The sequence below is a fragment of the Mobula hypostoma genome, chromosome X2 (assembly GCF_963921235.1).
Source record: "Mobula hypostoma chromosome X2, sMobHyp1.1, whole genome shotgun sequence".
Lineage (NCBI taxonomy): Eukaryota > Metazoa > Chordata > Chondrichthyes > Myliobatiformes > Myliobatidae > Mobula > Mobula hypostoma.
In genome coordinates, this window is record NC_086129.1 from 17,321,191 (window position 1) to 17,346,187 (window position 24,997).

The following is a 24,997-nucleotide window of genomic DNA, read 5'->3' on the forward strand; positions in this document are numbered from 1 at the left end:
TCCAGGATTTCCCTGTATTTTGCTGCATTCATTTTGCCCTCTACTTTCACGAGTCTTCCAGGGCCTGCTACAGTGAAGCATCCCCACAGCATGATGCAGCCAACACCATGCTTCAATGTAGAGATGATGATGTGCAGTGTTTGGCTTGTGTCAAACATAGTGCTTAGTCTGATCATCAAGAGGGTCAGTTTTGGTTTCATCAGGCCTGAGAACCTTCCAGCTGACTTCAAGTCTCCCACATGCCTTCTGGCAAGCTCTGGCTGAGATGTCATGGGAATTATTTTTTTCCCAACAGTGGCTTTCTCTTTGCCACTCTCCCATAAAGCAGCATCTGGTGAAGCACCCACGCAACAGTTCTATGCGCAATCTCTCCCATCTCAGCCACTGAAGCTTGTAACTCCTCCGGAGTTGTCATAGTTCTCTTGGTGACCTCCCTCACTAGTCCCCTTCTTGCACAGTCACTCAGTTTTTGTGGTCAACTTACTCTAGGCAGATTTACAGCTGTGCCATATTCTTTCGATTTCTTGATGATTGACTTAACTGTACTCCAAGGGATATTCAGTGACCTGGAAATTTTCTTGTATCCATCTCCTGACTTATACTTTTCACTAACCATTTTGCAGAGTTGCTTGGAGTGTTCTTTTTCTTCATGGTGTAGTTTTTGCCAGGATACTGACTCACCAGCAGTTGGATCTTCTGGATACAGGTGTATTTTTACTACATTCAATTGAAACATCTTGACTGCACACAGGTCTCCAAAAGCAGGTCTCCATTCAACTAATTATGTGACTTCTAAAACCAATTGGCTGCACCAGTGAAGACTTGGTGCATCATATTGGGGTGGGGTGGGGGAAGAATGGTGAATACTTAGGCAATCAATTATTTTGTGTTTTATATTTGTAAGCAATTTAGATCACTTTGTAGGGATCTGATTTTACTTTGACGTGAAGGAGTCTTTTTCTGTTGATCAGTGTCAAAAAAGCCCAATTAAATCACTGTGATTCAGTGATGTAAAACAATAAAACATGAAAACTTCCAAGGGGGTGAATGCTTTTCATAGGCACTGTATATCCCCTAACTGGCCTATAGTTACTCAGTACATCCTTCCTCCCATTTTAATTAATGGTAAACTTCAACCATGCCCCAGTCCTTTGGCATGATGGTCAGAAACTCTTTAATTTCCTGTCTTTTGTCATCTGTCCAGGATATATAGCTCATCTGGACTTGGCAATTAATTCAAGTTCAAAGTAAATTTATTATCAAAGTATATATATGTCGCCATATACACCCTGAGATTCATTTTCCTGTGGACATACTCAGCAAACCTATAGAATAATAACTATAACAGGATCAATGAAAGATCAACCAGAGGGCAGGAGACAACAAACTATGCAAATGCAGATATGAATAAATAGCTATAATAGTCCTTAAAGTGAGACCATTGGTTGTGGGAACATCTCAATGAATTGGCAAGTGAGTGTAGTTACCTCGTTTTGTTCAAGAGCCTGATGGTTGTGCGGTGGTAGCTGTTCTTGAAAATGGTGGTGAGAGTCCTAAGGCACTTGTACCTTCTACCTTCTACCTGCAGTGAGAAAAGAACATGGCCCAGGTGGTGGGGATCTTTGATGATGGGGCTGCTTTTCTACAACAGCATTTCATATAGGTGTGCGCAATTGGTTGGGAGGGCTTTACCTGTTATGTACTGGGTTGAATCCACTACCTTCTGTAGGATTTTCTGTTCAATGGCGTTGGTGTTTCCGTACCAAGCTGTGTTGCAGGCAGTCAGTACTCTCTGCACTGCACATCTATAAAAAAGTTTGTCAAAGTTTTAGATGTCATGCTGAATCTCCGCAGACTCCTAAGGAAGTAGAGGTGCTGCCATGCTTTCTTTGCAATTGCATTTACGTGCTCTTCTCTTTTGATCATCTCATCCCATAGCGCTCACACACTAACCCAGCGATGCAGCAATTAATTTTGATGTCCGTAGTTCCAGTAACCCAGGTTCAGGCCTAACCTTGGGTGTTGGCTTTCAAGAGTTTACTTGTTTTGAATGGTACCCTCTCTGGATGCTCTGATTTCCTCCCACATCAATTACCCTTGGTGTCAGCGAGTGGCAGGAGAATCTTGGGAATTGATGGACACGTGAGAGAGAGCAGAATACAGGAGATGATGGGAATTCTGTGAAAGTGGCATAGACGCCAGTCCAAGTGGACTCCTGCCATGAGATAATATGAGAGATACTATATGTCCTCTGTCTCCACACAAGGACAATGTTTAATAGATCCTATTCCTTCCTTAGTTATTTTGTTCTTCATGTATTATAAAAATCTTTAAATCTTTATTCACTTTGCTTATTTTTTATTTGATGCATCCCAGTATGCTTCTGTGTACTGTCCAATTTTACTAGATTTATTGCTGTGTTATGCCTGATATGGTGGTGTACTGCTCTTTCCGTACTTATGGTACTATGCAGTAGCATCAGTATTTTACTGCTGATTGTAGTTCTGTGTTTCATACTGTCAGATGTAGTTCCCATGTTACTGGGCACTGTGCTTCAGTGCCATATACAAGCATAAACTTAACTGTTCCATAATACTTACGATGTAACCTATGCACATTGTTACACTGTGTAATATACACAGTCTATGAATATGGACATTCTGTAGGCAGAAACATTTAGCTCAATTAGGTAGTTATTTACTGGTTTAATTAGTGAGCTGAAGAGTCTGTTCCTGCACTGAACTGTTCGAAAGAGTTATAGAAACCAACAGCACAGAACCTGGCCCTTCGGCTCATATAGTCCGTGTGAATCCATTTAAACTGCCTAGTCCCACTGACCTGCACCCAGACCATAGCCCACATACTCTTCCCATCCATGTACCTAATCAAATTTTTCTTAAATATTGAAATCAAAATGGTATGCACCATTTGTGTTGGTAGCTCGTTCCACCACTCTCTGAGTGAAGACATTTCTCCTCACATTCCCCTTGAATATTTCACCTTTCAACCTTAACCCATGACTTCTAGTTGTAGTCTTACCCAACCTCAGTTTCAAAAGCCTGCTAATATTTCTCTATATTTACCCCTCATCATTTTGTATACCTCTTTCAAATCTCCCCTCAATCTTCTACGTTCCAGGGAATAAAGTTCTCATCTAGTCCAGGTAACATCCTTGTAATTTTTTCTCTGCATCCTTTCAACCTTGTTTACATCTTTTCTGAATGTTGCTGACCAAAACTGCACACAATACTCCAAATTAGGCCTCACCAACATTTTATGCAACTTCAACATAACATCCCAACTCCTGTACTCAATACTTTGATCTATGAAAGCCAATGTGTCAAAAACTTTATGACCCTTATCCCCCGGTGATGCCACGTCCAATGAATTATGGGCCTGTATTCCCAGATCCCTTTGTTCTACCACACTCCTCAGTGCCCGACTGCTTACTGTGTAAGATGTGCTCTGGTTGGTCCTCTCAAGGTGCAACACCTCACACTTGTTTGCATTAAATTCCATCTGCCATTTTTCAGCCCATTTTTCCAGCTAGTCCAGATCCTGCTGCAAGCTTTGATAGTCTTCTCTGTGCACTACACGCCCAGTCTTGGTGTCATCTGCAAATTTGGTGATTCAGTTAACCACATTATTGTCCAGATCATTGATATTTAGTTTAGTTTAGTTTAGTTTAGATATGCTTTATTGATCCCAGGGGGAAATTGGTTTTCGTTACGGTTGCACCATAAATAATAAATAGTAATAGAACCATAAATAGTTAAATAATAATATGTAAATTATGCCAGTAAATTATGAAATAAGTCCAGGACCAGCCTATCGGCACAGGGTGTCTGATCCTCCAAGGGAGGAGTGGTAAAGTTTGATGGCCACAGGCAGGAATTACTTCCTATGACGCTCTGTGCTGCATATAGATGACAAACATCAAATGACCCGGCACCAATCCCTGTGGCACTCCACTAGTTACAGTTCTCCAGTCAGAGAGGCAACCCTCTATTACCACTCTCTGGCTTCTCCTGCAAAGACAATGTCTAATCCTAATCTTGAATGCCAAGCAACTGAACCTTCTTGACCCAATCTCTCATGCATGATCTTTTCAAATGCCTTGCTAAATTCCACGTAGACAACATCCACTGCCTTGCCGTCATCAACTTCCTAGTAACATCCTCGAAAAACTCTATAAGATTGGTTATACACAACATAACACACACAGAGCCATGCCCTAATTAATCCCTATCGAAATACTCATATATCTGTCTCCTTAAAATACTTTCTAATAACTTTCCCACTACTTTTGTCAGGCTCACCAGTCTATAATTTTCTGGTTTATTCTTGGAGCATTTCTTAAACAGCGGAACAACATTAGCTATCCTCCAATCCTCCAGTACCTCTCCTGTTGCTAAGGATGGTTTAAATATCACCGCTAGGGTCCCTACAATTTCTGCACACCTCCTCCTCTGTAATCTGTATAGGGTCTATGACCTTGTTGCTGCTTTGCCTCACTTCTAGAGACTCTGTCTCCATCACACAAGTAAATACAGATGCTATGTTCCACGTTCATGAAGAACCTATCTATAATAATCCTATTTATCAGTACTTGGTCCATGGCTTTCTGTGACATGCTGATTCAAGTGATTTTATTGTCCAGATACTACTTGATTATGGCAATAGTATCTCCCTCCACCACCTTCTCTGACAGTACTTTTCAGATTGCAGATTAGATCCTCAGGTTCTCTGTAACCCACTTAGATGTGGGAAAATATTCTGATATCCTCCTGTCTATGCTTTTATAATTTTCTATACCTTTATCAGGTCTCCCATCTAGAGAGTTGCAGTTGAAAAGCAGAATGCCCATCTTAAGTTTGTTCGGACCTTGATCATAGCACACCTGATACTCAAATATTAAAGGGTACCATGTCACTGGAGAAATAGATAACAGGACTGAGGACCTGCAACCTTCAGGAGAGGTCAAATAGATTTAATTTGTTTTATTGAAAAGTGAAAGCCTAGCCATGATCTGGCAAAGAACTATTATGTGGTTTGCTTCGTAAACACGAGGAATTCTGCAGATGCTGGAAATTCAAGCAACACACATCAAAGTTGCTGGTGAACGCAGCAGGCCAGGCAGCATCTCTGGGAAGAGGTACAGTCGACGTTTTGGGCCGAGACCCTTCGTCAGGACTAACTGAAGGAAGAATTAGTAAGAGATTTGAAAGGGGGAGGGGGAGATCCAAAATGATAGGAGAAGACAGGAGGGGGAGGGATGGAGCCAAGAGCTGGACAGGTGATTGGCATAAGGGATATGAGAGGATCATGGGACAGGAGGCCCAGGGAGAAGGAAAGGGGGAGGGTGGTTTGCTTGAGAGGATTTGATAATTAGGGGTTATAAAATTGTTGTTCATGAATTCTAACAGAGAATTAGAATAAAAGCCCTTTACTGTGGGACTCAATACTCTAACAAGGAAGTTTAAGGTGTATAGACCAGTGGTTCCCAAACTTTTTTGGGTTCCTGTTCCCTTGGCTCCCAGATCATATCCCAGCTCTCCCCTCTCATTTTCCTGCCATTACAATAACACTATAAAGAATTTTGATTTACGATGCACAGTGAAAGAAAAAAGGAACTGCAAATTTAAAGCAGTGACAAATAATAGCAAAATATTCAAATCTATTTAAAGCTACAAGCCATTGTTGGTAGAATCTCAGGTGGTGACGAGAGGGCGTACGGGAGTGAGATATGCCAACTAGTGGAGTGGTGCCGCAGCAACAACCTGGCACTCAACGTCAGTAAGATGAAAGAGCTGATTGTGGACTTCAGGAAGGGTAAGATGAAGGAACACATACCAATCCTCGTAGAAGGATCAGAAGTGGAGAGAGTGAGCAGCTTCAAGTTTCTGGGTGTCAAGTTCTCTGAGGATCTAACCTGGTCCCAACATATCGGTGTAGTTATAAATAAGGCAGGACAGCAGCTCTGCTTTATTAGGAGTCTGAAGAGGTTTGGCATGTCAACAAATACACTCCAAAACTTCTATAGTTGTACCGTGGAGAGCATTCTGACAGGCTGCATCACTGGTAGGGAGGGGCTACTGCACAGGACCGAAAGAAGCTGCCGAAGGTTGTAAATCTAGTCAGCTCCATCTTGGGTACTAGCCTACAAAGTACCCAGGACACCTTTAAGGAGCGGTGTCTCAGAAAGGCAGCGTCCATTATTAAGGATCTCCAGCACCCAGGGCATGCCCCTTTTTCACTGTTACCATCAGGTAAGAGGTACAGAAACCTGAAGGCACACACTCAGTGATTCAGGAACAGCTTCTTCCCCTCTGCCATCCGATTCCTAAATGGACGTTGAAGCTTTGGGCACTATCTTGCTTTTTTTTAAATATACGGTATATCTGTTTTTGCACATTTAAAAAAATCTATTCAATAGATGTAATTAATTTACTTATTAATTTATTATTATGTTTTATTTTATTTATTATTATTTTTTTCTCTGCTAGATTATGTATTGCATTGAACTGCTGCTACTAAGTTAACAAATTTCACGTCACATGCCGGTGATAATAAACCTGGTTCTGAAATAAAAACATTTCCTTATTTAATTACAGTAAAAACAATTTTTATCAACAGTTTAGAGTACTTTAGTGTTCCAACTATTCCGTACTTCACTGCTTTTTCACCTTTTAATGAGATGGTTGGGCTTGATGCAATGATACCCGTTTCTCAATATCAAGCTGAATGTCATTCGGAAGGAATCTCAAATTCCCACATTCATTAATTTGTATTCTGTTTGGATGCTTTGAAAGAAGTTGTGTGACAATTGGAAAGGCAATAAAGAACATCTTGACCTTTTGCCACAGTGCATGATCATGTTCAGAAGCTTCTTTCTGCAACCAAAAGTCTTGACATGATTTTTTGAACTGTGGCTTCAGGTCAAAGTCAAGATCAGTTCTTCCCTCATCCTTCCTTTTAATTCTTCATTGCAAGTGTTCAGGAATGGATTTGTTTACCCAATCTGGAACTTGGATCAAGAGAAGATCCTGTCTTTATGCAGCTCATTTGGGTGGGCACAATGTACCTGAAATCATCATCTTTCTCTTCCAGCTGAGAAGTGAGAAAAGGTCACGACAGCTAATGTTGCACTTAAATAGGGTTAACTTGGATAAAAATGTGTAGATGACTGATTTGACTTTGATAAGATTTATATCATTTCCTTGCAATTGAAGATTGATTTCATTAAATTTTGTGACTAATCTGACAAATAAGCAATGTCATGCCTGATATACTGAGTTAATTACTGAATGAAGCATTAGAATCTTCTAAGATTTTTATCATAGTTTCAAAAGCACATAAAAGTGTTTCAAGAGTTTCCTTCGGAGAGCCATCTGACTTCTGTGTGCAACAAGTGTTCAAACTTGATGATTCTCAATACAAAGTTCTCGAAATAGTTGAGAATTGAGAGCGTGGGACTTGATTTTATTTACTGCCTGTGATAACAGTATTTAATGATTTGTTCAGCTGATCACTTGGGTTTTTTGTGACAAGTTGTTGCCTGTGAATGACGCAGTGAATGGTAAATACAGTATGTTCGGTACAGCTATTTTCAGGACAGTAATAACCCCACGATGGCATCTTCTCATTGATGGTGCCCCATTTGTTGCACAAGCAAGAATGTTGGTGAACAGAATGTCCTTCTCTTTGAAAAATTGCTTAATGATCCAAAATATTCAAAGTTCAAATTCATTTATTATCAAAGTACGTATACTATATGCAAACTTGAGATTCGTTGTTTTACAGGCAGCCACAAAACAAAGAAACTCAATAGAACCCATTAAAAAAGATGACCATCAAGTGACTTTCCCTTTATATCTGTTTCTAGTCCTCTTGAAAGTTGCAACTCTTGAACCATGCTTTCATCTTTTATGAAGTGAACATAATCAAGAAACAACGATTTGTTGCTTGGCAAAGTTAACTCATCCAACTGCAGAGCAAATTCTGTTGCTTTAAGTATGTTGTACAATGAGTCTTCCACATTCTCAGACATTTTACCTATTCATTTGTGAACAGAGTTGTCCCTGAGTGGAATTATTTTAATTATTTGGTCCGATGGCTATGCAAAACTATACTCAAAACCTCCCTTACTGCTGGCAGAATTAGTTCTTCTACAATTGTATGGGGCCTTCCATTTTTAGCAATGAGCAATGAAATGTACAAAGCATGCAAACCATCACTGTTTTGTTGTGAAGTGCTGGCAAACATGCTTTGAAATTTTTTCTGTTTCTGAAAATTTTCACAAAATGACCAAAAATAAGTCAAGGTTTTATTTGCTTTATCACTGTGTATTCTCTTCAAATGTTTGAAGAGCATTCATTTGTGGTCAAGAGCATTCAAAAAGGCAGATTCTGAACTTTACCCGGTTGAATGCCGTACCCTAATTCACGAGAATTGTGTCATTGGGTGATTAATGTTTGGGTATTGTACTAGCTAACACTGTGCTACAGGCCCAGAAATAACATTATTTCTTCAGTTGAGATTTCTTATGATATGCAAATGTAGAAATGTCACCTTGCTTTTCAACAACTATAACGTGCTTTGAGCAAAGTCTAAGAGAATGGTGGGTTAGCAAGAGATGAGGTGATTATGTGATCATTGTAATCAATTACAAGGCACCGAGGATCAAATGCTTATAATATGTAATTAATTTCTTAAATTAAGCCTGTAATCTCCCTTGCTACCAAGCACCCACCACTCCCTTTATCTTTATTTCTTAGAAACTCCCATCATCCCCAGAGGGCAATATTGCCCACTTTGGGAGCCACTGATATAGATGTATTGAAGGAATACCAAAAAACAGAAATGGTGGAAACAGTCTGCAAGTCAGTGAGCATTTATAGAACATTTCAGATCAAAGACCCTTCAACAGAACAGAGAAAGAGAGAGAAAGAAGTTAGTTTTAAGTTGATAGAAGATTGGGGGGGGTATGTGATTAGATGGACAAGATACAGGGAATATCTGTGATGTGACGAGATGTCAAGCGGTATAGTTAGATTGTGATTGTGCATCTTTGTGTTATGTGTTGCTAATAGTAGAGCAATTAGCTAAGTTCATGTCAGGCAAGAGAATGACAGAGCCAATATCACAGATGGATGACTTACAGGAATGGCGAGTTGTAAGACAGAGAAAGCAAGTAACCTAAAATTGGAAAATTTGGTATTGAATCTAGAAGGTTGCAATATTCCTAAATGGAAGATGAGGTGCTGTTCTTCAAAGCGTGCTTTCGTCTCCATGGTAACATTGCAGGAGGCTACAGGTTAGGAGTGAGATGTCAACATTTTCTGCTTTGATTTTAGATTTTTAGCCATTGTCACCTTTTTGATTTAAAGTTCAAAGTACATTTTATTATCAAAGCACATATATGTTACCACCCTGAGATTCATTTTGTGGTGGGCATACTCAACAAATCTATAGAATAGTAACTCTAAACAGAATCAATGAAAGATTACCTAACTAGAGCATTCAACCAGAATGTAGAAGATGACACTGTGCAAATGCAATTATAAATAAATAGCAATAACTCTCAAGAGCAAGAAATCAAGAGTCTTTTAAAAGTGAGTCCATTAGTTGTGGGAACACTTCAATGATGGGGTAAGTGAAGTTGAGTGAAATTATCCCCTTTTGTTCAAGAGCCTGATAATTGAGGGGTAGTCACTGTTCCTGAACCTGGTGGTGATTTAGATTTAAGATGAAGTTAGTTCAAAACAAAGGGGAGAATGGTTGTGTTCTCAGGGCAGGGAGTTAATATAGAATGTGGGCCAGCATGGGCTAAGAGACAGCTTTCTGTGTTGGAAATTTCTATAAAACAAAATCTCACTTGTTTCTAACATGATTGCTGATCTATGATTCTGTATTTCTACCCACAGGCGAGGAGCGCTGATATTCCTGATCTCCCTGGAGAACTTCCACTCCGTCCCTGTGGAAGCACAGCCAGCATGAAAGTCAAACATGTTAAAAAGTAAGAATGAATACTTTCCTGTTTTCACAAGTTTGGGTTCACCTGGAGCCCATCTTTTGGATTGCAATTTGTCCTCCTAAGGCAGCGGTCCCCAACCATCGGGCCACAAAGCATGTGCTACTGGGCCGTGAGGAAATGGTATGAGTCAGTTGCACCTTTCCTCATTCCCTGTCACACACTGTTGAACTTGAACATAGGGTTGCCAACTGTCCCGTATTTGTCGGGACATCCCATATATATTAAGCTAAATTGGTTTGTCCCGTATTTCCCCCGCTAAGGTAGAGCGTTCCTATGAAACCTTACGTGCTGAAATGGCGTGAAGCGAAGAAGCAATTACCATTAATTTATATGGGAAAAATTTTTGAGCGTTCCCAGACCCAAAAAATAACTTAACAAATCATACCAAATAACACAATACTGAAAATAAATAATACTAACATATAGTAAAAGCAGGAATGATATGATAAATACACAGCCTATATAAAGTAGAAATAATGTATGTGCAGTATAGTTGGGAAGATGAAGGCAAAACCGATTTGTTGGGGAAAAATCGGCACTTATGCGCATGCGCACATCACATGCGCACGTCACGCATGCGCACAAAGGTGCCCGCGCAAGGCTTCATGGTCATGGTAGTCTTTCCTGGGGTAAAGTGTCCCGGGATTTGACTGCAACTCACATAAAAATTGCTGGTGAACGCTGCAGGCCAGGCAGCATCTCTAGGAAGAGGTACATTCGACGTTTTGGGCCGAGACCCTTTGTCAGGACTAACTGAAAGAAGAGATAGTAAGAGATTTGCCTGCATTTCAAATCTCTTACTATCTCTTCTTTCAGTTAGTCCTGACAAAGGGTCTCGGCTCGAAACGTCGACTGTACCTCTTCCTAGAGATGCTGCCTGGCCTGCTGTGTTCACCAGCAATTTTTATGTGTGTTGCTTGAAATTCCAGCATCTGCAGATTTCCTCGTGTGTCCAGGATTTGACTGCTACTTTTGTCCCTTATTTGGGAGTGAGAAAGTTGGCAACCCTGACTGTAAAAGACATGTTGAGGTGAGTTTAACCCTACTTGAACAGCCCTCCCCCGGTCGGCTGGTCCGCAAGAATATTGTCAATATTAAACTGGTCCGCGGTGCAAAAAAGGTTGGGGAGCCCTGTCCTAAGCAAGGATTTATTCCCACATTCGATTCACCAGCTATAATTAAGCTCAATTGTGTGTGTCATAAACATGGTTCTATTTTGCTTAGTATTTTATTTACTGTGTAATGACTCCTTTGATTTGGATTAAGATGGGGAAAGTTCTGCTCAGTAGCATATGGGTCCATTATGTTGCACTGGATTTTGAACACTCTGGACTTCACAGTTTATATTTTGTATTCATGGGATTTCCACTTTGCAGATGCTTGATTAGAAATGAAAGGGAAAAAGGTCAGAAAATGGAATAACATCTTCAATTTTCTTTCCCATGTTAAGTGCTGAATAAATGGTCTACCTCCCTCTGTTAATCCCATTACCTGTAATTAGTTAGATAATGTCAGGTTTGAATGAGGCTCGCCAGGGACATGGGACTTGTTAAGCCAGTCAGTAAAATTTAAAGTATGTCACATAATGTGGCTTTGATGTAATTAACTTTACAGTGAAAAGCTAAATACTGATCTTCCTTAAGGGCTAAAGGAGAGTTTAGTTTGAGTTCAAAACCTTTAAATGGCAGGTCTTTGAAGGTTTAGCTGATCCGTCTTGCAAGGCCTTGTGTAGATGCAGAATTGCAGAGTAATAATAATTTATGGTTTTTATATAGACAATTGGTTGCTTTTATTCAAGAGTTCTCCTAAGTAAAGGATGTTCTTGATGGGATCTAGATTCCAGACATAATGAATAACTTCATTCCTTTAATAAGGTTGATTTGGGAATGAAAATTTGGGAAGGGGAGGATTTTGTGGTTACTAATTCCTGAGAAGTAAATTGAGTTTTATGTATCATGTAATGTGGAGAGGAAGGCAGAGAACCTGAGGAGTTTGGGAAGATCACCCTCAAGAACTGAACCATGAGGTGAAAGGTTGCTCAGAAATAATAGTAGTACCTTGACTAAAATTGTTAGACTTGGAGGAAACACACACCAAGTGGTAGAGGAACTCAGCAGGCCAGGCAGCATCTATGAAAAAGAGTATAGTCGACGTTTTGGGCCAAGACCCATGTTGATTGTACTTTTTTTCATAGATGCTGCCTGACCTGCTGAGTTCCTCCAGCATCTTGTATGTGTTGGTTGGATTTCCAGCATCTGCAGATTTTCTCTTGTTTGTGATTATAGTTAGAGGATTTTCAGAGATACTTGGCATACAAACCAAAGGTTGGCCAGATCTAAAGAGGAATTTGAAGTTAAGAACAAAGAAATTGAAATTTACCAGCAAGGGCAGAGGTGATGTGTGAGAAGGGAATTGGTGCAGGACAAGATGTCAGTATGGAGGATGAAAGTTCAGGAGTGTGATGGCTTCTGGTATAAGGGAGTACGTGCTGAGAAAGACGTAAAGACTTTTGATTGGAGGTTAATGAATGGTTTGACAGATATTTAAAGAATAGAAGGGGAGGAGCTGACTATTTATGTAGGTAAGATAGATAAGTGGGGTTGCATTGCCGATTATCCATGAGGTTTAAGAAACTGAACAACATCTTCCTAATGCTTATTTGTTCATTGTGCAGAAAGAGATATGGGAGTAAAGTTAGGAGATTTAGGTATGAGAACTGGAGCTAAATGAGACTATGGTGAGCGACTGCTCTGAGAGACTGAAGTAGTATTTAAGTGCAGATTACAAAAGGGAAAGGGTATAGAACATAGTGTAATCCAGGCAGACACATACAGTATATATTGTTGCACGTGTGCAGAGTAAGGGCTGAATATGAGATAGAGAGATTAGCTTTTTTTGTTTGCAAGTACACTGAAACATGCAATGAAATGCATTGTTGCGTCAATGACCAGAACACTCTGAGATGCACTAGGGACAGCCCACAAGTGTCTCCATGCTTCCAACGTCAACGTAGCATGCTCACAACTTACTAAAACGAACTCGTCCATCTTTGGACTGTGGGAGGAAAGCAGAGCACCCGGAGGAAACCCATGCAGTTACACGGTGTACATACGAACTCCCCACAGACAGCAGCAGGAATTGAATCCTGATCTTACAGGTGGCACTGCAAAGTGTTGTGCTAACTGCTGTGCTTGAGAAAAAAACAACTTTTCCTTATAACACATGTCCACTAATCCAGCTAGTATCTTAGTAAACCTTCTGCACCCTCCCCAAAGCCAGACAACATTGGAGCCAAATAGTTTAAGTAGAGTGATCTATATTATGATGATGATGTGCAAAGGCTTGGACTATTCATCTGGAGACATCATCTCGGGTGGACCACTTAAGTACAAACACAGAATGGTACATCAGAGAAGCAGGCTCTTCGGCCCGTAATGGTGCGCCAAGCTAATTAAACACCAAACCACCCTTCTGCTTGCATAATATCCATACAGTATGTCTCCAGTCTCTGCATATTTCTATGCCTATCTAAGTGCATTTTCAATGCCTCTATTGTATTTGTCTCCACTAATGTCCTGGCAGCACATTCCAGACGCCCTCTATTCTGTTTTTTAAAAAAAATTAAAAACTTGCCCCGCACATCTGCTTTGAACTTCCTGTTCTCACCTTAAATGCATACATGACTTCTCTATCACAGACGTGAGACTTAACTGTCTACAGTTTCCAGGATTTTCCTTATTTCCCTTCTTGAATAGTCGTCTGGGTCCCTACCTGAGGCTGGAGAGGGCAAAGTGATTTTGGTTAAGACCTCAGCAATCTCATCTCTTGATGCCTCGGTAACTTGGGTTATATCCCATCAGGCCTGGTGACTGATCCTCTTTAATGTTCTTCGAGAGACCCAACACTGCCTTTATCTTTATCTCAAAATGTCCAAGCATATTGGCACGCACTACTCTGATCCCTCTATACCCTTCTTGGTAAATACTGATGCAAAGTACTCATATAGGACCTCATCCACATCCTCCCCCTCCAAGTACATGTTCCCTCCTTTAACTTGGAGTGGTCCAACCCGAGTTATCCTCTTGTTCTTGATGTATATATAGAATGCATTGATTCACTTTAATCCTACAAGGACTTTCATGAACCCCCACCTGGCTCACCTAATTCCATTGAATTCTAGCTTTTTTATAATTCCTCAGGGCTCTGTTTAATTTTAGCTCCTTCTTCCTTATTGGGACATACTTGCCCTGTACGCTTTGACACGTGTCTTTAAACACCATCCAAAGGTCTGAAGTGGATTTGTCTGAAAAAGTTGTTTCCAATAAACTCTCCCTATCATCTGCATGATACTCTCACAATTGCCCTGTCCTAATTTAGTCAGTCATCTGGTTAGGCTCATTTCCCAACATGACGTCGAGTATGTCCCCTCCTCTTGTTGGACTACCTACATACTGATTTAAGAAAATTTCCTGGATGCACCTAATAAATTCTACTCCCTCTAAATCTTTTGCACTAAGGAGGTCCCTGTCTATATTGGGGAATTTGAAGTCATCCACGACACCAACGTTGTTGATGATTAAAGCGTTAATCTGCTTTCATATCCATTCCTCAATCTCCCAGGGGCTGTTGGAGGGTCTATAGTATAATCCCATGAGAGTGATTGCAACTTTCTTATTTTTGAGTTCTTCTCGTATAGTCTACCCATATAGATTCAGTGGATGAACCCTCCATTATGTCCCCTTTGAGTGCTTCTGTGGTTTGTCCCTGATTATTAGTGCAACAGCACCACTCCCTTAGCTCCCTCTCTCCTTTCTAAAACATAAAAATCCTGAAACATTAAGTGTTCAGACCTATCTCTGTAATAGTCATAACATCATAGTTCCATGTACTGATCTATACTTTAAATTCATCACTGTTACTTGGCTTCAAAATAAACAAGCATGAACCTATCCATCTAATTGTGTGTGTTACCTTGCTCTTGCATGTTCTTCTTTACAGATTTACTGTCATGATATCTACCTTCCTCGCAATCCTTGCACTTTCTAACATGGTGCTCCAGTTTCCACCCCCCTACCAAACTAGTTTAACCCCCTCGCCACCCCCAGAGAGCACTATAGAATCTCCCAACTAGGATATTGGTTCTCCTCCAATTAAGTTGCACCCCTCTTGTATTGGTTGTCCCTGCCCCGACAAGGTTCCAATGATGCAAAAATCTGAAACCTGCTCTCTGCACCAGGTTCTCAGTCGTGTATTCATCTATCTCTCTATTCCTGCCCTGACTACCTGGTAGCACCAGGAGTAATCCAGAAATGACTACTTTTAAGGCTCTACTTTTTAGCTTCTTTCCTACCTCCCTATACTGACTACATAGATTCTGTTACCCGTTTTCCCCCTTTGTCATTAGTGCCAGTATATACCACGACCTCTGGGTGCTCATACTCCCCCTTGAGAATGTTTTACAGTCGCTCTGAGACGTCCTTGACCCTGGCACCCAGAGGGTAACACACCATCCTGACATTGCTTTTGCAGCAGCCGAATCCCTTGCCTGACCACAACTATCGAGTCTCCTATCACTATTGCTCTGCCTGACTTTAGCCTTCCTCACACAGCCTCAGAGCTGGTCACAGTGTCACTAACCTGGGAAACTTAGTCGCTACCTGCAAGACTACTTTTCAAAGGCTGCTGCTGGATCACACCCTCTGCTGCTAAGGCACCTGGGACTAGAAACCACCAGTTCTTACCTGCAAAACTAAAAGAAGATAAATGTGTAATTAAAAAATATTGTTACTGTGTCACAGACCTCATTGTATGTACAAAAGATCTGAATACCTGAGGCAAATTGAAAGTGAATGCTGTTGACAGGAAATGCCATTTGACCACGTGAAGAATCTAGAACTGCTGCAAAACAGGAGCCAAGGGGCTGATCATTTGAACCCCTGGATATTACTACCAGAGTTTGTTCGTAGGGCACTCTCCAAGGACCTTAAAAACTTTGTAAACAGAAAAAAAAACAATTACTGAAGAATGGCTAAAAGTTTGAAACCAACACAATAAATACTGGTAAATTTCAGGCAGCATCTGTGGAAAGAGAAACACTAACTTATAAATTGGGATGTTTGCTGATGATTGCAGAATATCAATGCCATTTCCTACTCAGTCCATGCTTGCACATGGATCTGATAGCAAATAACATTTGTGCTACATGTGCCTTTAATGATGACCTCCTCCCCTCTCCCCCAACAAGAAAGTGTCTGACCACCGACACACACAGAATGATGGAGGAATTCAGCAGGCCAGGCAGCACCTATGTTAAGAAGTAGTCAACATTTCCAGCCGAGGCCCTTTGAAAAGAACTGGAGAAAAAAAAAGATGAGGAGTAGATTTAAAAGGTGGGGGAAGGGGAGAGAGAAACACAAGGTGATGGGTGAAACCAGGAGGGGGAGGGATGAAGTATAGAACTGGGAAGTTGATTGGTGAAAGAGATACCGGGCTAGAGAAGGGGGAGTCTGATAGGAGAGGACAGAAGGCCACGGAAGAAAGAAAAGGGGGAAGGAGAACCAGAGGGAGGCGATGGGCAGACAAGGAGATAAGGTGAGGGATGGAAAAGGGGATGGGGAATGGTGAAGGGTGGGAAGTCGATGTTCATACCATCAGGTTGGAGGCTACCCAGACGGAATATAAGGTGTTGTTCCTCCAACCTGAGTGTGGCCTCATCACGGCAGTAGAGGAGGCTATGGATAGACATATTGGAATGGGAATGGGAAGTAGTATTTAGATGGGTGGCCACTGGGAGATTCTGCTTTTTCTGGCAGATGGAGTGTAGGTGCTCATTGAAGCGGTCTCCCAATCTACATCGGGTCTCATCGATATACAGGAGGCCACACTGGGAGCACTGGACACAGTATATGACCCCAACAGACTCTCAGGTGAAGTGTCGCCTCACCTGAAAGGACTGTTAGGGGCCTTGAATGGTAGTGAGGGAGGAGGTGTAGGAGCAGGTGTAGCACTTGTTCCGCTTGCAAGGACCCCCCATTCTTCACCATTTCCCATCTCCTTTTCCCTCTCTCACCTTACCTCTTTGTCTGCCTATCGCCTCCCTCTGGTGCTTCTCACCCCTTTTCTTTCTTCCGTGGCCTTCTGTTCTCTCCTATCAGACTCCCCCCTTCTCCTACCCGGTATCTCTTTCACCAATCAACTTCCCAGCTCTTTACTTCAACCCTCCCCCCTCTTGGTTTCACCTATCACCTTGTGTTTCTCTCTCCCCTTCCCCCACCTTCTTACTCTGACTTCTCATCTTTTTTTTCTCCAGTCCTAATGAAGGGTCTAGGCCTGAAGCATTGACTGTACTCTTTTCCATGAATGCTGTCTGGCCTGCTGAGTTCCTCCAGCATTTTGTGTATGTTGTTTGGATTTCTAGCATCTGCAGATTTCCTCTTGTATCTCACCACCCACACTTGAATTTAACTGCATGGTCATTGTCAATCCCCCACCAGCAACTCCTGCTAAATAAGACTGAGGAGAAAAGAAAAGAAAAGTAACTGGATCTGTACATCAATTGTTGTTGTAAACTCACATCAGAAACTGTGTATTCTGCAGTGAGTAACTTGCCTTCAGGTTTGTGAAGTATTCCACCATGTGAAGGCACATGTCAGGTGTGTAATAGGATACTCTCTGGCTGCAATAAAACTCAGGGCACAACATCATCCGGTTGAGACAGTCCTCTGGATTGGAACACACCCATAATCCCAAATGTTCATTCTCTCTGCAAGCCTCTAGTATTTGCCAAGTAGAAAGTAGGGCCATGCCATTCTGTCACTATGAAGAACGAAGGCATTAGATGCACAGGAACACCACCAGCACCACCACCCACAAGCTCTCCTTCAAGTCTCATGACAGTCTGACCTGAAAATGTTTGAAATCTTTCCTTCATTGTCAGTGGACTTAAGGAAACAGTTCCCTATTGCTTTCTTCAGGACATTTATGGATAGGCAATAAACTCTGGTTGCCAGGAACATTACATACTGTAAATGAATAGATCTGTACAATGCGGTTGCCCTCTGAAATAGTCCAGCAAGCCTTTGGTTCAGGAGCAGGTAGGGATAGGCACTAAGTGTTAGTAAAACCATGAGATAGCAACAAATAGTGTAATAGAAGCATATGCAGTATCAGACAAACAGGCCCTTTGGCCCACATTGTCCATGCAGACCACCAGGAACTTATTCATTCTAATCCCATTTATCAGCACTTGTCCCATAGCTTTCAAGCCCTAGGTGATACTTTTTAAATGTAAGAATGCCTGCCTCCACCTCCTCCTCAGCAAGTGCATTCTTGGTTCTAGCCATCGTCTTAATGAGCAGAATTCTTTATCAAGCCCCCCTAAGTCTTTACTCCTCTCCTTAAACCTTTATCCTCTAGTTTTATCCAAATGCTCTGCTGGAAAGTTTCCTGTTACCTTTGTTTCTATGTGCCTTTCATAATATTACACATCTGTCAGGTCCCCTTCAACCCACTCTACTACTCTGAAAGCAAACCCAGCCTATGTAGTGACTCCTCATAACTGAAATGTTCCATCTCTGGCAATGTCCTGGTGAATCTGCTCTTCGTCTTCTCTAGTCCACCTGCATATTTCTATTCAAGTGATGGCCTGAACTGCACACAATACTGCAGTGTGGTGGAACCCTGTACCAAGACCTCCCTGCTGTTATATGTTATACCTTGCTAATGAAGGGAAGCAGACCTTCCACCTTATCTCCCTATGCTGCCACTTTCACGATTTTTTGGACTTGTATGTCAAGGTCACTCTATTCATTGGTGCTGCCTAAAAACTGTTGTTCATTCTGACCCCCTTATCCTCACAGGGGGAGAAAGAGCTTCACCCACAATTATCAAGATTAAATTCTATATGCCATTGTTTTGCCCACATTTCTAGCTGAATACCAACCTACATCCTAAATTAATTTCTCCTTGCTATCAACAATGCTGTGCTGCAAAGTTACTAATCCTACTTCCTGCACTCGTGCCAAGTTGTTAATGTACCGTATATGACGACCATCAAGGGTCCCAGCTCTGATTCTTGGTCAACCACTGGTCACAAGCCTCCAATCACAAAAATAATCCTTTGCTATCCTTTCCCAAGGCATACCTCCTATTACTATGCTAGATTTGGATCTAATTGGCAACTTGCCTTGGATCCTATAAGCATCAACCTTTTGGACCAGCTTTTCGTGTGGACCCTGCACTAACCACACAGTCTGCATCAAAATATTTGTTACTTCAAATTACAGAGTCAGTTACATTTGTAGCGTTTAGTAGTCTATACTCATGGTTTGATAAAGAAAAAAATCTTCCTAATGGCTTAACAGAACTGGCCAGAAATGTAATTTAAGAAGTTTTGCTGAACTCGTTGCCGTAAGTGACAGGCACTACTTTATACAATCAATTGTCTGAGATTAGAATCTTGATGGAAAGTATTTAACAGCAGTTTTCAAAAGCAAATTGCATAAATTGGTGAAGGGTAAAATGTATGAGGAAAGAGAATAATCTGAACTCTAAGAGCTGGACTGTAACAATTCCTATGGTACCTGTGATTTTGAATCATAGTAATGTTTGGCAATGAGTGCACAATAAGCTGAATATAAGCTTGCCCAATGTTTCAGGCAGTATTTTCAAGTAGGATGTCTCTTTTGTTCCACTAGCTTTTCACTTTTTCCTTGTTTCACATTTTCATTGCCATTGAGAGACACAGTAGAGCTGTATACAAAGCTAGCAGTAAGATTAGGTAGTTCCAGCTGTTTCCATAGTTGTTAAAGAGCCAACAATGTAAGTTACTTCCTGGTCAGTACTAATGTGGTGTTTTTCTCTTTTACAGGCTGGCATTCACGAAAGGGCACTTTCCCAAGCTTGCTGAATGTGCCCATTTCCACTACGAAAATGTTGACTTTGGCAGCATACAAGTGAGTTGGGCTTTTTGGATACCATGTTGTAGTAGAACATGTTGTTAATGTAAGATTGTGAAATAACAGTATTTTACACTAGGCAGTTTGGTGGCATAGCAGCTAGTGCAACAGCAGTGATCAGGGTTCAATTCTCACCACTATCTGTAAGGAGTAGGCATGTTCTCGCTGTGACTGGATGGGTTTCCTCCGTGTGATCCAATTCCCTTCGGCATTCGAAAGATGCCCGGTCATGTTACGTTGGTGCTGATTGACGCAAACAACGCATTTCACTGCATGTTCCAATATACATGTGACAAATAAAGCTAATCTTTAATCTTAATCTATTGATCTGCTTAATGTGATGACCTCGAGTGTTCAGTCTGTAGAATGAGCTGCCGGGTGAAGTGGTAGAGGCTGGTATGTTTACAATATTTAAAAGGTATTTGCTTGTATTTGACCTATATCTCTCTAAATCCTGGATAGGAAGGGTTAGAGGGATGTGGGCCAATGTGGGCAAATAGTACTAACTCAGGTAGGCAACTTGGTTCGTATGAATGGGTTGGGCATGTGAGTGAGCAAACTTTTGAGCCACATAATAACGTAAGAGAGCAGATGACCAAATGTTTGCCAAGTGGGTGGTTTTAAGATTCTTTTATGACTTAGAGGAAAAGAAGTAAGTAGTAGTATGTTTGACATAGACTAGATGGGACAAAGGTCCTGTTTTTGTCCTGTCGTGCTCTCTGATTCTACAAAGGGATATGGAAAGATTGACAAAGGTAATTCCTAACTGTGATCTTAATAGCTGAAGGCATTAGGAATTTCAAGGTTATGTTTCTGAATGATGTACAAAAGAACAGGGTGAGGGGATAAACAAGGTTGGCACATCATTTGGAAAGAAGACAAAGAAAGGGCCTAAGTAAATTGGTGAGTACTGGTAAATGGATAAATAGGATAGACAGAAATTAGGATTTGAACAGTATAGTTTGGATGGTCAAGTATAGGATAGAAGTACAAGGCAGTCAGTTAGGAGTGTGTTCATATGGACAACAAAGGAGTGGATGAAAGCTTCAGCTGCAGATGAGCTGAACAAGGATGACAGTAGACAATGTTACCCAAGTGGATGGAGGCTTAGGTACTATTTCCAGGTTAATCTCAACACAGCTAACATGAGATTTAAAGATTGATCTTTGCAGGGTTATGATTCACACAGACTAGAGAAGAAGAGCAGGAGAAGACCAGAAGACCCAATGTCAATCCCAATTCCACCTCATGCTGCCTGGAAAAACCTCAGTAATCCATTTTCTATCCTTCACAAATGCATAATTTCTTTGAAGAGATGTAAAGGCAAGAAAAAAGCCAGGCTAATAAATTACATTACATCAGGTTGGAGGCTACCCAGAGGAAATATGAAGGGTTGCTCCTCCACTGTGAGGCCTCATATTCCGTCTGGGTAGCCTCCGACCTGATGGCATAAACATTGATTTCTCTAGCTTCTGGTATTATTTCCCCTTCCCCTTTCCCTTTTGTTTCCTTCCCCACTCTAGCTTCCCTCTTACCTCTTCTCCTCACTTGCCGATCGCCCGCCATGCCCCTTGTTGCCCCTCCTCTTTCTCTTTCTCCAATGATGCACCTTCCTCTGCTATCAGAATCCTTCAACCCTTTACCTTCCAGCTTCTCAGATCATCTCCTCCCCCCACCACCTTATTCTAGCTTCTTTCCCCCTTCTTTTTCAGTCCCGATGAAGGGTCTCAGCCCAAAACGTCGACTATTTATTCCTACCTTTAAACCTATCTTTACCTCCACCCCCCAGCTTTCTGCAGGGATCACTTCCTCTGTGATTCCCTTGTCCATTCGTCCCTCCCCGCTGATCTCCCTCCTGGCACTTATCCCTGCAAGTGGCCTAAGAGCCGCACCTGCCACCTACACATCCTCCCTCAATTCTATTCAGGGCCCAAAACACTTCTTCCAGGTGAGGCAGCACTTCACCTGCAAATCTGCCTCATTGTCTGTTGTGTCCGGTGTTCCTTCTCTACATTGGTGAGACTCGTTGTAAATTAGGGTACCGCATCGCCGAGCACCTCTGCTCCATCCACCAAAAGTGGAACTTCCCGCTGGCCAAATATTTACATTCTGATTTTGATTTTCATTTCCATTCTGACATATTGGTCCGTGGCCTCTTCTTGTGCAAAGATGAGGCCACCCTCAGGGTGGAGGAGCAGCACCAGCACCTTATTCTGTCTGGGTAGCCTCAAATCTGATGGCATGAATCTGATTTTAAAAAAAATCCCTCTCCCTCCCCTCTTTGATTCTCCATTCTGGCATCTTACCTCTTCTCACTTGCCTCTCACCTCCTCCTGGGTCCCCTTCTTCCTTTTCTCCTATGGTCCACTCACCTCTCCTATCAGATTCCTCCTTCTCCAGCCCTTTATTTTTCCAATCCACCTGGCTTCACCTATCACCTTCTTGCTAGCCTCCTTCCCCTCCCCCCATCTTTTTATTCTGGCATCTTCCCCCTTTTCAGTCCTGAAGAAGAGTTTCGCCCCAAAACATTTACTGTTTATTCATTTCTGTAGATGCTGCCTGACCTACTTAGTCCAAATTTGGGCCTCCGGTACCATCTGGGGAGAATAATTCTTATAGTGATTTTTGGCAAGTGATTTTTCTAACCCTTAGTGTTAGATAATATGTGATAGCATTGCAGCGGTGGTAGCTTGCATTTTAACCTCCATGCTATAAGAACCATGGTGCCATGGTGCTTTGTCTATGATACGATGAATTATGCCAGGTACCTGTCCCCTTGCTTTGCTCAGATGATGAACCTCCCAGAGAAGAATCCTGTGTATGAGGCCTTCAAGAGGGGCCAATTTTCAGTGCAGCTGTCAAGTAACAACCCCTTTGAGCAGATCCCTGTGGACCAGGCTATTGAAGCCACAGTGAACAAAGACACACAGATTCCTGGAGGCACATCACGGTTCAGCCTGAATGCTGGAGCTATCAAGTGTTACTACATAACAGCTGAGCACCGCAGTGTATTCCTGGGACAGCTAAGGGAGATGGTGCAAGGCAACAAATCACAGCTTTGTTATGCGGAGCTGCAGCGGCCAAGAATCCAGAAAGATGAGGAAGCAGTTTCAGCAGTGGTTAGCCTCGTACATGAATGGGTCAACCCATTTGCAGAGAAGCAGGACCTCATTAGCATCTCTACAGCAAAGGCAGCCCCCAAGGACATTGCCTCCGACCTGATGAAGGCATATGAGATTGGTGAGCAAAGATATGCAACCTTCAAGGATGACAGACTAGAGGAAGACCCACCAGCAAAGAAATTCCATGACCCAGTGAAAACCAACAAGCTGAAAACATTCAGTGATATGTGTAAGAAGAGAGAAGTGAAATCAAATGAGAGGGCGATCATCTTGAAAGCAGACAGGTCTTTGTTTGGACGCATCATAGTGATGGCACAAGGGCACAGTCTACGTATGGAGGATATCTTTTCTCATCCCCTTGGACCATTGCCCTGGGCCCTGTTCACACCAGAAGGATTGCTGAGAAAGACAAATAAAGCTACTTTAGCCACAACCTTGCAGAAAAATGTACCAGTAGAAGAGCAGCTCCCAGGAAACTGTGCTACAGTAGTTGATTGAATGAATTTGGTCCAAAGAGTGAAAGGTGATCAAGTTAATTTCAGAGATGTTGCCACAACAATTCTGGGTATGGCTCTGAAGGAAGGCAGTCAGAGTAGCAGAATAGATGTTGTGTTCGACACATACAAGGAGAACTCTATCAAGAATAGTGAAGGATCTCCACGGGGTGAAGACACTGGTCATGAGTTACAAGGTATCACAGGCATACCGATGGTGAGGCAGTGGAGGAGCTTCCTGACCAAAGTCAGTAACAAAAATAGTCTCAGTAGCTTCATAGTCCATGAATGGTGGAAGGCGGAGTACAGAGCAAAGCTACAGAAGATTCTGTATGCAACTGTGAATGGTAAATGTTACAGAATCACATCTCAAGAGAATGAGGAGGTGTCAGCTCTTCAGTGTCAACAAGAAGAAGCAGATGGCTGCCTACTTCTTCATGCTGCCCATGCCACAAGAGAGGGATACCAATCTGTAGTGATCTGCTCAGAAGACACAGATGTCTTTATCATGCCTTTAGCATTTTGTGACAAGATTGAGGCCCCATTGTTCCAGAAGTGTGGCACTAGAACCTGTGCAAGGCTTGTAGACATCAGGAAGGTTGCTGCCACTGTTGGCATAGAAGTTTGTAGGACTCTCATCAAGTTGCACGCATATACAGGATGTGACACTAAGCGCTTTTGCAGGCAAAGGGAAGACAAGCGCCCTAAAACTTCTGACTAGCAACAGGGAAACTCGACATATTCTTAGAGTTGGGTCAGGAATGGGACCTCTCCCCAGAACTGATGGACAAACTGGAGGCATTTACATGTTTCCTGTATGCCCCCAAAATCATCGACCGCCAAGGTCAATGAGCTCAGGTATCACCTTTTCTGTGCCAAAAAAGGTGAAATCGAAAGTCATCAACTCCCACCATGCAAGGACTGCTTAACAAAATGTGCACAGTGAGCCAACTACCAGGCTGGTATATGGAGAAGATGTTTAGAGAAGGACCCACAAGTGCCAAGCGCTGTTGGCAGAGGATGGAAGATGGAGAGAGAAGAGGAAGCTGAACAGTTGGTGGTATACTGGATGGAAGGCCAGCCAGCACCCGATGCCGTCCTGGATCTACTGGCCTGTAACTGTCCAAAAAAATTTTCACTCCCAAGATGTATGTGTGTTGCCAATGGCCTCACGTGTACTGACATGTGTAGACTGGCGGACTGTGAGAACCAGGCATCCACCTCACAGAGTGTGGAAAGTTCAGATGAAGATGTGGAAGACTTGGAAAATTGTTATGATTATTAATAGGTTATGAAAGTATGGGAAACAAAGTATGGAAAGCAGTCTTTGATTAAATATATTCATTTTACAACCAAATGGGGCCTAGGTTATGGCTGTGTGGAACCCCC

At 42.0% G+C, this 24,997-nt stretch overlaps 1 protein-coding gene across 6 annotated transcripts in view; it reads left to right on the top strand.

The window, feature by feature from the left end:
• The window catches only part of LOC134340898 (rho GTPase-activating protein 32-like), a 576,830-nt gene that overhangs the window by 294,808 nt on the left and 257,025 nt on the right, over window positions 1-24,997 (top strand). For all 6 annotated transcript variants that reach the window (XM_063038475.1, XM_063038474.1, XM_063038478.1 and 3 more), the window contains 2 exons: window positions 9,927-10,018; window positions 19,905-19,989. In XM_063038475.1, the coding sequence (XP_062894545.1) occupies window positions 9,927-10,018; window positions 19,905-19,989 (177 nt within the window). The remainder of the gene's footprint in view (window positions 1-9,926; window positions 10,019-19,904; window positions 19,990-24,997) is intronic.